The sequence below is a fragment of the Apodemus sylvaticus genome, chromosome 14 (assembly GCF_947179515.1).
Source record: "Apodemus sylvaticus chromosome 14, mApoSyl1.1, whole genome shotgun sequence".
Lineage (NCBI taxonomy): Eukaryota > Metazoa > Chordata > Mammalia > Rodentia > Muridae > Apodemus > Apodemus sylvaticus.
The window spans coordinates 72,038,612-72,052,224 of NC_067485.1; the positions used below are offsets into that span (position 1 = coordinate 72,038,612).

General features: G+C 37.4%; 4 protein-coding genes across 5 annotated transcripts in view; 2 read left to right on the plus strand and 2 right to left on the minus strand.

Annotated features, from left to right (window-relative positions):
* LOC127665124 (uncharacterized) overlaps positions 1-13,613 on the plus strand; it is a 565,077-nt gene that overhangs the window by 380,313 nt on the left and 171,151 nt on the right. The gene's annotated exons all lie outside the window — the stretch shown is intronic.
* The window catches only part of LOC127665123 (ankyrin repeat domain-containing protein 26-like), a 484,272-nt gene that overhangs the window by 318,401 nt on the left and 152,258 nt on the right, over positions 1-13,613 (plus strand). The gene's annotated exons all lie outside the window — the stretch shown is intronic.
* The window catches only part of LOC127665122 (ankyrin repeat domain-containing protein 26-like), a 922,395-nt gene that overhangs the window by 100,865 nt on the left and 807,917 nt on the right, over positions 1-13,613 (minus strand). The window lies entirely within an intron of this gene.
* Positions 1-13,613, minus strand: part of LOC127665133 (ankyrin repeat domain-containing protein 26-like) — a 35,532-nt gene that overhangs the window by 10,551 nt on the left and 11,368 nt on the right. Inside the window, exons 4-6 of the mRNA XM_052157571.1 lie at positions 7,701-7,827; positions 6,195-6,485; positions 5,184-5,386 (exon numbers count right to left, since the gene is read on the minus strand). Of these exons, the coding sequence (XP_052013531.1) occupies positions 5,184-5,386; positions 6,195-6,485; positions 7,701-7,827 (621 nt within the window). The remainder of the gene's footprint in view (positions 1-5,183; positions 5,387-6,194; positions 6,486-7,700; positions 7,828-13,613) is intronic.

Consider the following 13,613-nt stretch of genomic DNA (forward strand, 5'->3'; position numbering starts at 1 on the left):
AAATCCCATTTTTATGGAACTTGAAAGAGCAAATCTCAACTCCATATGGAAAATAATAAATTCAGGCTAGTAAACACAATCTTGAAAAATAAAATAACTTCAGAGGAAATCAATATCTGTGACCTCAAACTGTACTGCAGAGCAATAAGGATAAAACTGCCTGGTATTGGTATAGAAACAAAAGTATGGCTACATGGTATCTACTCAAAGACTTCGTACAACGACTCTGGAAAACAATTTGGTGGTTTCTCTGAATACTAGGAATACCTCAAGACCCAAATTTACTACTTCTAGGCATTACCCAAACATGTTCCACCATTCCACAAATACACTTCCATAGCTATGTTCATAACAATTTAATTTGTAATATCCAGAAACTAGATACAACCTAGGTGTTCCTTAACTTAAGAATGGACAAAACAATATGTGATATATCTAAAACTGAAATACTATTCTGCCATGAAAACCAAAGACATTTTGAATTTTTCAGGTAGAGATGAATCTTAAGAATATCAAGATTCCCAAAAGGACACGAACAGTATGTATACGCATATAATTGAATATTTGCAATAAAATAAAGAACACTCATGCTGCATTCCACAAATCCAAGGAGGCTAGGCAGAAAGAGGGCACAAACAAGGATGATTGAGACTCACTTAGAAGGAAGAATGGAGTAGTGGTGGAAGGTAGATGGAGAGAGGGAATATTGTGGGATAGAATAATTGAAGGAGAGAGGGGGTTGGTGTGTTGAGGAGTGTGGAGGGGGATAGGGGATGTCAGGATTGCCATAAGAATTACTGGAAAATGCAAATTACTGGGTAGCAGGAAGGTAGGATGGATCTCCAGGAGAGACAAAGAAATGGGGTAGGGGAGGAGCCCTAAATCAATGGGGGTGTCCTTAGGAGTGACTCACAACATTTAGGATATGGAGTCTTATTAGGCAGCCTCCTGTGGCCAGGCAGGATCTTCAGTCTGGCAATAGGGACACAACCAACTCACAAAATTTTTGAGAGAAATCTTGTTCTTTTTCCAAGAAATAGAGGGACTGTGGATGAAGCAGAGTTTGAGAGAACAGCTAACCAATAACTATCCCAACTTGAAATGCATCCCATTGACAAGCACTAAACCCTGACATTATTAATGATACTCTGTTATATTTGCAGGCTAGAATCTAGCATGGCTGTGCATTATAAGGCTCCAACAGCCAACTGACACCCACAGATGCCCACACCTTCAGCCAAATAGTGGAAGGATTTGGGGCCTCTTCAGAAAGAATAAAAGGAATGATTGTAGCTCATAAGGGGATAGTAATACCAACAATTCAACTAGGGTGGACCTTTGGGAATCTCAGAGACTGAACCACCAACCAGATAACTTAAACAAACAGGACCTGGGCGCCTCCCTACACATATGTAGCAGATGTGCAGCTTGGTTATTTTGTATGTCCTGAACAACTGGAGGGGGATCTATCCCAAAAGCTATGTTATATACTTGGGATATATTCATCTAGCTGGGCCGCCTTGTCTGGTCCCAGTAGAAAAGGAAGGTCATAGCCCTGCAGAGCCTTGAAGTGCCAGGGAGGCAGAAAGCCAGTGTGCCCCCATCAACTCATAGGTCAAGGAGAGTGGGAAAGGAAGGATTGATTGTGAGAAGGGATGACAGGTGGGGGGCAGCAGTGAGTAGGATATAAACTGAATAAGTAAACATTAAATTAAAAAAGCCTGAACAAATCAATATTTAAGAAACTACAAAAATGTCATTCATTGTGTCTTGTGCTAACCAGCTACTTATCATGTGGACTATCCTAAATTATGGTGATTCAAGAGCTTCAGAGAGGTTGAACAGGTAAGCAAAGAGGCACAATTTTATAACCAAATCTACTGCTGTCTAGAAGGGTTGTACTTAAAAAAATTGTTGATGCCCCTGTATTTAAAGTGTAACAAGTTAAGAAATGTTTAATTGGTTGATACATTTTTTGTGTCATACTCATAGGCATTTAAATATGCATAAATTTATAAAACATATATACTCCAGATATAGAATTAAATGGCAAAGTGAAACATTTCCTTCATGAATTTGGTGAGTCAGGCTACCCCTGAGGCCGGTAAACTATAAGATCTTCGTCGAGTTATTAGTTATGGGGCCTGCCCTTTTTGCCATTCATGCAGCCCTCCCTCCCATACTGAATGAGCAATTATGTTTAGTAACTTCATAATCTATATTTCTGTTCACACCTGCAGTAGACCTTAAGGTCAACAGCAAGGGTAGTTCCTTTTGTAAATTAGAAAAGCATTAATGTACCAGAGTCCCTCCAGGTAACATACAAATTTCCTATTACAGAGACATAACATTCCAATAGCCAGAATAATAGACTCTGTGGTGTGTGCTACGTTCTTTGTGTTTCTATTATAACCTTCCTTTAAACACTTCTACTTAAGTGAACATTTGATGAGGAGAGTTCCAAAATTACAGCTGTATGAATTAGCAATTAGAAATTACCAACATGCATATGTACTTAGCTGAATGTCCACACCTCAAGTAAACTTTTATTATGGAAAGGGAAGAAAGTGTCCCAGATATGAACCCACACACCTATAGTCACTTGATATTCAACAAAGGAGCTAAAAACATCCAGTGGAAAAAAGACAGCATTTTTAACAAATGGTGCTGTATCAACTGGAGGTCAGCATAAAGAAAAATGCAAATTGACCCATTCTTACCTCCTTGTACAAAGCTCAAGTCCAAGTGGATCAAGGCTCTTCACACTGGGCATATACCCAGAGGATTCCCCAGCATGAAAAAAGGATACATGCTCCACTATGTTAATAGCAGCCCTATTTATAATAGCCAGAAGCTGGAAAGAACCCAGGTATCCCTCAACAGAAGAATGGATGCAAAAAATGTTGTATATATACACAATGGAGTACTATTCAGCCATTAGAAACAATGAATTCATGAAATTCTTAGGCAAATGGATGGAGCTGAAGAACATCATACTAAGTGAGGTAACCCAGTCTCAAAAGATCAATCATGGTATGCACTCACTAATAAGTGGATATTAACCTAGAAAACGGGAATACCCAAAAGATAATACACATATCAAATGAAGTACAAGAAGAATGGAGGAGTGGCCCCATGTTCTGGAAAGACTCAGTGAAGCAGTATAGGGAAAAACCAGAACCGGGAAGTGGGAAGGGGTGGGTGGGAGAACAGGGGGAAGGAAGGGGACTTATGGGACTTTCGGGGAGTGGAGGTCCAGAAAAGCAGAAAACATTTGAAATGTAAATAAAAAATATATCGAATAAAAAATAAAATAAATAAATAAATACAAAAAAAAAAAAAACAAGATACACTGAAGCTTATAGAGGAGAAAGTGGGGAAGAACCTTAAAAACATGGGCACAGGGGAAATTTTCCTGAATAGACCACCAATGGCTTATGCTCTAAGAACAAGAATCAACAAATGGGATCTCATAAAACCACAAACCTTATGTAAGGCAAAGGACACTGTCAATAGGACAAAATGGCAACCAACAGATTGGGAAAAGATCTTTACCATTCCTACATCTTGGACAGGGTTAATATCCAATATATACAAAGAACTCAAGAAGTTAGACTCTAGGGAGTCAAATAACTCTACTAAAATGGGTACAGAGCTAAGTAGAGAAATCTCAACTGAGAAAACTCGAATGGCTCTAAAGAAATGTTCATCATACTCTGTCATCAGGGAAATGCAAATCAAAAGAACCCTGAGAGTCCACCTCACTCCAGTCAGAATGGCTAAGATGAAAACTCCTGGGGCCAGCAGATGCTGGAGAGGATGTGGAGAAAGAGGAACACTTCTTCATTGCTAGTGGGATTGCAAGCTGGTAAAACCACTCTGGAAATCAGTTTGGTGGTTCCTCAGAAAATTAGACATAGTATTACATGAGGACCTTGCTTTCCAACATATAATAAAGATACATCCTCTTCCAACATATAATAAAGATACATGTTCCACTATGTCCATAGCAGCCTTATTTATAATAGGCAGAAGCTGGAAAGAACCCAGATGTCCTTCAACAGAAGAATGGATACAGACATTGTGGCATATAGACACAATGAAGTACTATTCAGCAATTAAAAACAATAAATTCATGAAATACTTAGGGAAATGGATGGAACTAGAAAGTGTCATCCTGAGTGAGATAACCCAATCACAAAAGAAGACACATGGTATGCACTCATTGATAAGAGTATATTAGCCCAAAATCTCAAAATAAACAAGTTACAATTCACAGACCACAGGAAGCTCAAGAAGGAAGACCAAAAGTGGGGGTGCTTTGGTTCCTCTGAGAAAGGGAACAAAATACTCACAGGAGCAATTATGGAGACAAAGTGTGGAGCAGAGAATGAAGGAAAGGCCACCCAGAGACTGTCCTACCTCAGGATTCATCCTATAAACAGTCATCAAACCCCAAAACTATTATGGATGAAAAGAAGAGCATACTGAAAGGAGAGTGTTATGGTTGTTTCTGGAGAGGCCCTGCCAGAGCCTTACAAATACAGAGGAAGGTGCTAATGGTAATCATTGGACTGAGCACGTGGTCCCCAATGGAGGAGTTGGAGGGCAGACTGGAGGAGCTGAAGGGGTTTGCAGCCCTATAGGAAGACTGATGATGTCAGCCAAAGAGTTGCCTCAGGGCTCCCAGGGACTAAGCCATCAACCAAAGGGTACACATGGCTCCAGCCAAAGGAGTGGCAGAGGAATACCTTATTGGGCATCTGTGGGGAAAGCGGGCCTTTGTCCTGTGAAGGCTCAATAGATGCCCCAGTAAGGGGAAATGGATGGGGTGTGGTGGTGGGAGTGGGTTGGGTGTAAGGTCATATTCTTGGAGGCAGAGGGGGGAAGTATGGGTTGGGGGTTTTCGGGGGGGGGGAACCAGGAAACGGTTCATTTGAAATGTAAATGAAGAATATATTAAATAAAATAATAATAATAATGACAGGACGAAAGTTGCATCCAACCTACAACAGCTGTGGAGGAATGCTATCTGTCCTACACAAGTGTTTTAAAGGGAAGTACACGTATGGATATTATTTCGGGAAGGTAATGTTCTTTCAGGCTCTAATAGCCACATGAGTCATTTCACTAGAGTTTAAATTCAGTGCACTGGCTTACTAGGTTTCCAAAGTCTGACTTACTTTTCAAGTTCATATTTCAATCGTTCTCCAAGTTGCAATTTTGCTCTATATTTTTCTTCAAATGTTCGCCGTTGTGCTTTCACAGAAATTGCACAAGATTTTGTTTCCACAATCTCAAGTTCAATTTCCTTATATCTATGCTCCAGTGGCATGATGTAATCCTGTCTTTCCTGATCTTTCTGTTGTTCAGAGGCAGCTAGTTCCTTAAGAATATTAAAAAGAAACATTTTAAAGGAGGACAACCAAGGAGATTTCAAATGTATTAGGAGGAGTGGTTGGTGTTATCAAAATCTTGTATTCATGATGAAATTACCAAGATGAAATTAAATAAATAACTTCAACTCACAGAAAGATTCTGTTTAAATTACAAATATCAATGTATATATTCCAAATAAAGGAAACACTTATTTAAAACCTAATCATCCAACAAATTATTGTGTAATTTTCTCTGCATTTGGCTCCACAAGGCAGAGAATGTGTTAAATGAAAGAGAAAGGAGTTGGAGTTCAAATTCTTTATCAACAACTTCCAGTGGATTTAAGCAGAATTGTTTTAATAATTTCTTTCTGTGGTGCTGTAGTCAGAACCCAGGGACTTGTGGATGACAAAGAGATATACAACCATAGGACTACAGTCTCATCCCTGAGGTATTCATATAACAATTCAAAAATTAATAATATAATTTCAGAGTAAGCCATGGAACTTATAAACAACCGAAGTACATTATCATATCCACATCACAATGATTTTCTTTCCCACCATGTTTCAATCTGTCTCATAAATCACAACATTTCCTATTGAAAACTGGAATTCTGAAAGATGAATTCTTTTAGCATTAATGTCAAAAGTAACAGGATTATCAATAGAAGGGTATGGCTTCTTTTTCCAGAAATCAACAAAAGAAACTGCTGTGAAACACAGAAGAAACACACACAATCATACAAAAAATATAATTGAATATGAATTTTGAGGTGGAGTGAATTACAGCACAGGACAAATGACTATAGTTACCCGTAAGACTTGGTTCTCTTGGTTTATTTTTTCCATGAGTTGACTCCTAGCTTGCTCTTCAATGGCTTTCTTATGATTTTCTACCTCACTTCGCTCTACCATGTTCTTGTCCATATCGGCTTTGAGGCTGAGTATTTTCTCTTCAAGCTGCTTTATTCTACCCTCTTCCGCTTCACGGTTCTCCCGGGCTGCTTTCCTTTCTGCTATTTTCTGCTCCCAAAGATTATTTTCATCTTCCTTGCATTGGCAGCGGATTAATTCTTGTTGTAGTTTTGTTTCCATACTTTCAAGCTTAGTGAAAACAATTAATATTGTCTAGTAATGCAGTAGGCAGAAAAAAGGTTAACATAACACTAATAGCAATTTCAGCATGATTCCAATTGAATTCAACATGAATTTTGGCATGGATTCACCATGAATTTCAACAATTTCAGCATGAACCCAGGCTTTACACCTGGTTTTCCACTTCACACATTAATGAATTATTGATAAACTTAAATTTAAAAAATCCAACCAAATCAAACAAACAACACAAACTCATATATACAACAAATATAACACACACACACACACATATGGAGAGAGAGGGAGAGAGAGAGAGAGAGAGAGAGAGAGAGAGAGAGAGAGAGAGAGAGAGAGAGAGAGAAGCCATAAGCTGTTTTCAGATCAGGAAAACTCTCTAAACATTATTAGGTGCATAAGTGAGGTTCTCATATGTCTTTTAACTAATTTAATATTGGAACGATTGTCAAATCATCATGTCAGTAACTACAGACATTTCTTCCTCACAGAAAATAAAAGGAATTTAACTAGAAGTCCCATGTGAAATGAACAAAAAAAATAGAAAAATGAGAAAAATAAAGCTAAAGTATATGCCCCTTTCAAGAAATGAAGAAAAAAAAATATATCCCTTCCAAGAAACGAAGAAAATACAAGCTTTTATTTTAATTTTAAAAATTGGATGCATTTTCTCTTTTTCAAAGTTTCTAATGTTTACTTCTCCTTGCTTCCTTCTATGGAGAACTCCATCTCATTTCCTTCTAGACTGAATTTTTTTCAAACATACAAACTACTTTTGAAAGTTAATGATTTCAGCTATTATTTAAACAATTACTTATCTTTGATAAAGTACTTCAAATCTCTGAAGTTTAAAGGTATACACAATAACATCTTCATATGAGTTTAAATTTTTTTCTTGAATTATGATCAATAAAATCCAGCCTGAACCACACTGTGTTCAATAGAGGAAACTAACATGAAATTGTTTTTCCTGAACATATAGAGTCTGGGACGTGGTTCCTGTGACTCAAATTTAGGCAGGGGCATACATGCCAAATGGGTTTAGAACAGCATAGAAATTTCAAGACACAAATATGACACATTTTCAATCTAAAAGGAAAGTTCTTTTGAATATGAGCTCAAGTTTTCAAAAATTTGCAAACTCTTTATATTTACATTGTACTAAATTAGATGCAATTTTTATTTGAAAAATTAATTTAAATTCACCTTCTCTCTTAGTTTCAGTACCATATCCTCTTCGCAGTGACTTGTACTTGAAGCATTATAACCTGAAAACTCTCCATTTTGATGTGCATCTGAGTCCTCCTCCATCATTGTGCACAGATCCATATACCTAGACAAATATGCAAAACAATTAAGTAAACTATTATCACCATTGTATGTTTGTATATTTGTGTTGTTTTTTATGAAATCTGGCTTTAAACATTGGATCTTCCAGACTGTATTTTACAAGTATTTGCATTGCAGATATAAGAATAAGCCTGGTTAGTAACTGAAGATTTTAAATTATAATCATTTAATACATTATAAATAGTAATATGGTTTATAATACTAAAGCAAAATTAATAATAATCAAAAGTGTGATTCTGTGACTATTTTAAAAGTATGAGATTGAAATAATTTTAATTTTTGAATTTTAAAATAAATACCAGGACAGAGAAGTAGGAGGGGGTGATAGGAGAATGGGCAGAGGGAAGAAGGCTTAGGGAAGTTATGAAGAGGGGGGAACCTGGAAAGGAAAATCATTTTGAATGTAAACAAAGAAAATTGAAAATAAAAAGTTCGAAAAAATAAAATAAAATGGTTGAAATAAAAATGGTAAATAAAGTATTAATATTGAAATCAGGAACTGAATTGTTATAAATATCATATGTCAACATATATTTTCATATATCAAAATAAATGATTTACTTATAATTTTGTTTTTAATTTTCAGGATTGTTTGTATATGTGTATGTGTGTGTGTGTGTGTGTGTGTGTGTGAGTGTGTGTTTGTGTGTTTGTGTGCATGTGTGGATTTTGTCTCACTGTGTATACGTACACAGGAATGCAAGTATCCTCATAGGTACATGTACTGATACTTCAGAAGTTGTTGTTACAGGGAGTTAGAGGCTACTTGAAGGTAGATGCTGGTAACTGAAATTAGATACTATTATTCTGTTGGTTAACTTTGTTTTGTTTTGTTTTGTTTTGTTGGTGTTCTTTATTATTATCAACTTGACAGACACAAGTTTAATTTGAAAAGAAAGAAACTTTACTGACAAAATTATTGATTATACCATTCTAGAGACATGCCTGTGGGAACATTTTCTTAATTACCTCTGGATGGGGAAGAGGCTTAAATCATGTATACACACAAATGAATACATATGTTCAAGACACACAAACACATGCAAATAAACAACGATTCATTCCACATAATAGTACCAAGTATGTGTGGTGTGTGTAAGTACCTTGGTTGAATTCCAATCAAAAATTAAAATTTAGAATGATGACAAATAAAGCCTTTGAAGGATAATTGGGAAAAGAAAAGAGGACAATCAGTGCGTTAAGACATAGGGGATCAAATATAGAAATATGGGGAAAGACTTGAAAAGATTCTATGGCCCTTTGTAGGAGAACTGTTTGAACACTTGGGCTCCAGTTACTGATGATGCTTGGGCAGGTTATGGAAACGTCAGGAGGCAGAGGCTTGCTGCTTTCCCAACTACTGTGGAATCTGTCCCTCTGTAAACACAGCCCGTTTATTCCTTAAGTTTTCTTTGGTCATTGAATTTATCATTGCACCAGATGTGTAACTAATGCAACCTTTTAAGAAGAAATCTAGAGAACCTCCTAATGTGGTTTTCACAAAATGCAGAAGATGCAATATCATATGCAGAATGTTAAATCACAGGAAAACACTAGTCACACTTTAGAGAAATCAAAATTAAAATAAAAAATAAAAACAAAAGAGGCCAGCCATGTTGGGAGACTCAAAAGTTACGAGAAATTTTGTATTATTTTATTTCAGGTGATAGAATAATGACATCTTTCATGCATTGCAAGTCTGAAAGTTATCATTCTGTGTACTCATTCAAATAGAAACAGAAAGGGCTGGAGCATGGCAGCAAGGGAGGGAGATGAAGCAAGGGAAAGAGGAGAGAGGGGGGAGGGGAAGGAATCGAGGGAGGGAGGGAGAGAGATAGAGAGAGAGAGGCATTCTAAGCCTGAAGATTCTGTATTCAGGATGTCAAAAAGTTGTAAACTTAGAATGCACCTGTGCTATGCATGCAGAGGCATTTGACAATGTTCCAAAAAGTAATAGAGTATTATAGTTATTCAGCAATACATTAGTTATCAATTGAGGCTCCCTTCTCTTAGATGAATATAACTTGGTTCACAAAACTAGGCGGCACAGAGGCCAGAGAGGAAGGCTGCTTAATGGATTGCCGCTCATATTTTGCCTGACCTGATTTCTCCTACACCCCAGAATCATCTGCCAGGGATGGAACCTATACACAATGATCCTGTTACCCCACATTCCATGGTCATTAAGAAAATATCTGCACATGTTTCTTATAAGCAATTCTTCATAGAGGCATTTTCTCAATTGTGGTTCTTGCTTCTCAGATATGTCTGGATTGTGTCAAGTTGACAAAATCAACCAGCACAATTAATGATTACATATAATTTATAGATGCCTTAAAATAAAAAGACATGTCAGTGGCCTTAAATGAAAATTAAATATTTTTGGATTTTGAGCTCTGTTTGATACTATAGAACAATACCTATATAAAATATAAGACATCAATCTGTATGTTAGTTTATATATACATACATGTAAATTTCTTAAAGGAAACTCAGGTTTGAAAATGTTTATATTTCATGTGTATATGGATTATGATCATGGAATATTAGTATATCTTTTTATGAGTCCACATGAATAACATATCATGGTTAAATATTTAAAAGTAGAAGAAAACCCAATTTTATCCATGTAAATTTTGATCTTTTATAACAAGCACACAAACAAGATATGGGTATTAATATATGAAATGTAGGAGGAAAAAAATAAAGCATATTTCAAAGTAGAAATTGAAAATATATTAGGAAGATTACAGTTGACATCAGAGAATGCTTTCACTGTCACTTATTATGGTCAAAATCATCACAGATGTTAGTAATTAATACTGTTCTTCCAAAATTTGAAATTGTGTTGGAGGTTTCTTATATGAGTTTAAAAATAGAACTATTTGTTTTATTATAAACTTGTAGACAAGATAGGAATTTATATTTAGGTTTTGGTAAAATCACTCTTTAGTTGTGGGTGAATGCTTTGATAAATAAATGCCATACCTGTCTATTTCTTCTTCTAGTTCCCTATTTCTCCTTCTCATTTCATGCAAACTCTGTGTCAGTGACAGGTACAACTTAAACTGTTCTTCTTGAACCTTTTCAGATGTTGAAAAAAATATATGAATACAATTTTAACTGTAAAGATCCACTTTTCTTTCTTAGAAATATTATTTACCAAGCATAATATTCTTAGATAATTCAGAACATATTTTCTGAAATTGATACATGTGAGCATAGATTTCAAAATAATAATTTTTAAAATTGTCTTATGGATTTGGGTGTTTGGCAAGATTGTATTTTTTGTAGGCTTAGGCCTACCTATTGCCAGATCTGAGGAGGAAATGTTACCAGTTTCCAAAAGAGCTAGAGTTCCAAAAACTAGGCATTGACACATGGATGCTGGGACCTTAACCCAGGTTTCTGCAACAGCAGCAAGTGCTCTTACATACTTAGTCATCTCATTGGCCCCCAGATAACACTTTATAGAAGACCTCAGCTATGTGACATTTTCATTGTGACATTGTTCTGATATATAAATTTATGAATATTATTTGTTAAACATGGGAAGGTTTTTTTTCCTAGATCACTAATGTAGCCCTCTTTCTGGGAATCTTCTTCTGGCTCTTCCTCAGTAACAGTCTCCTTGTTTCTCTACTGTCTACTATACACCTGCAGTCTATTATTCTGAGAGCACCTCCAAGGTTGAAGTCCCCACTCTTCCCACTCTAACCCTCTCTCCCTCAGGACTCACCATTTTCTGCTATTAGAAATGTCATCTTCCATGCTTGCCACAGTAACATTCCATCATACTATCATAAATAGAGACCACACATGTACTCTGAAATCTATCCTGTGGTTCCAGAATTCTATATTTCTTCCCTAGGTAAATATTCCATTCCTAACTTTAACCTGTAGAAGTCAGTCCCTGGGAGGATCTTATGAGTCTCTAATAGAACTCTTCCATGACCCAAGATATGGCCAGTACCAGTCTGAACTCTGTCTTCCGTTCCCTAACTCTCATACTTCCTCAGTACACCCTTCAATAGTAACAACTACTATAATTAATGGTCATAATTACTCCTCTTTCCTTTGGTATTCCAACCCTACCAAGTCTCCAAGACCATTACCATGCACATTGAAGAACTCAATGCCACCAATAATTATCAAAAGAAGATATTTCAAACTTCCAACACTCACCTTCCCAGGACTTATGACACTCACTTAAGAGGAGTCACAGGCAGAACTCGTCTTCTCACTTTGCTGTGTTCTTACCTTTCCATCTGTCTTTTTCACCTCATCATCTGTGGACATACATGAATAGCCTCTCTCCCTCAGCAGAAAGAATATTCATATTCCCATCCCTATGCTACTTGGGGCTAAGAATCCTATGACTCTCTTGAATGGCAAACTTGCTCTGCTGGTCTGGTCAAGCCCTTGTTTCCCCTCAGTAACTCACTCTATTCCTGACATTAGAGGACCTTTGGGGAGGATGTTCTTTACTCACAGTGTGATGGTTGGGATATGCATGGTTCTTGGGAAGAGACACTCTTAAGAGATAAGGCCTGCTGAGAGTAGGTGTGGCATTGTTGTAGGAAGTACCCCACTGTGGCAGTGGGCTTTGAAGTTCCACCCATTTCTGAAGAGTGCTTTCTCCTACCTTCCTGAGAATGCCAATCTATTGACAGAGGTTGGATCATGATGGAGAACTCTTAGTTCATTCTCCAGCACTATGCCTGCCTAAAAACTAAAATGCTTCCTGTCTTGGTATTGTACTGGACCTCTGAACCTGTAAGCTAGTCACAAATCAATTTTGTCCTTTATATCATGGAATCTGTTCCCAGCAATAGAAAGCCTAAGACACACACACACACACACACACACACACACACAAAATGGCTTTGCCAACTCTCTTCTTGGTACATTATTCATTTCATCAAGACATGTTCTCATCTAACTCAGCCCTAATAGCACCTGCTGGTGAAGTCAGAAGCCATGCCTTTCTCTGGCAGAATATGCATCACTCAGGTATCCTGTCCACAACTGGCACTGAGTGACTACAAATATGAGTTCAAGCCAATTCACACTACTAGCCTGGACTTCCCACCTCAAGTCTCTTTAGGCTTGTCTCCTTTCTCTTTCATTTCTCATAGAAAATAAAAACACCAAGGATGTGAGAGGGTCCCCGGTCCTAATGGGGAGGTCTTTAGTCAAAATGACCAACAGCGTGGAAATGGAACCTGAAGAGACCACCTCCAGTAGATAGACATGTCCCGAGTTGAGGGATTTGGCAATCTACCCATCTCAAAATATGGTCCCAGGATTGTTCCTGTCTAATGGAAATGCAGGGACAACACTGGAGCAGAGACTGAAGTAAAGGCCATGCAGAGACCACCTCAACTTGGGATTTATACCATATACAGATGTCAAATCCCTAACTCTGTTGCTGAAACCAAGATGTGGAAGAAGCCTGGCATGGGTGTACTCTGAGAAGCTCTACCAACACCTGACTGAGACAGATACAAATACTTACACCAAACCATTGGACTGGGCATGGGGACCCTATGGAAAGAGTGAGGGGAAGGACTGATGGAGGTAAAAGGTATTGCAACCCCATAGGATAAATAACAGTATCCAATAACTGGACACCTCAGAGCTCCCAACAACTAAGCAACCAACCAAAGAGCATACAAGGGTTGGTCCATGGTCCCTGCTACAGGATTGCCTTGTCTGGCCTCAGGGGGAGGGGATGTGCTTGTTCTTGTGAATGTTTGATGCCCTAGA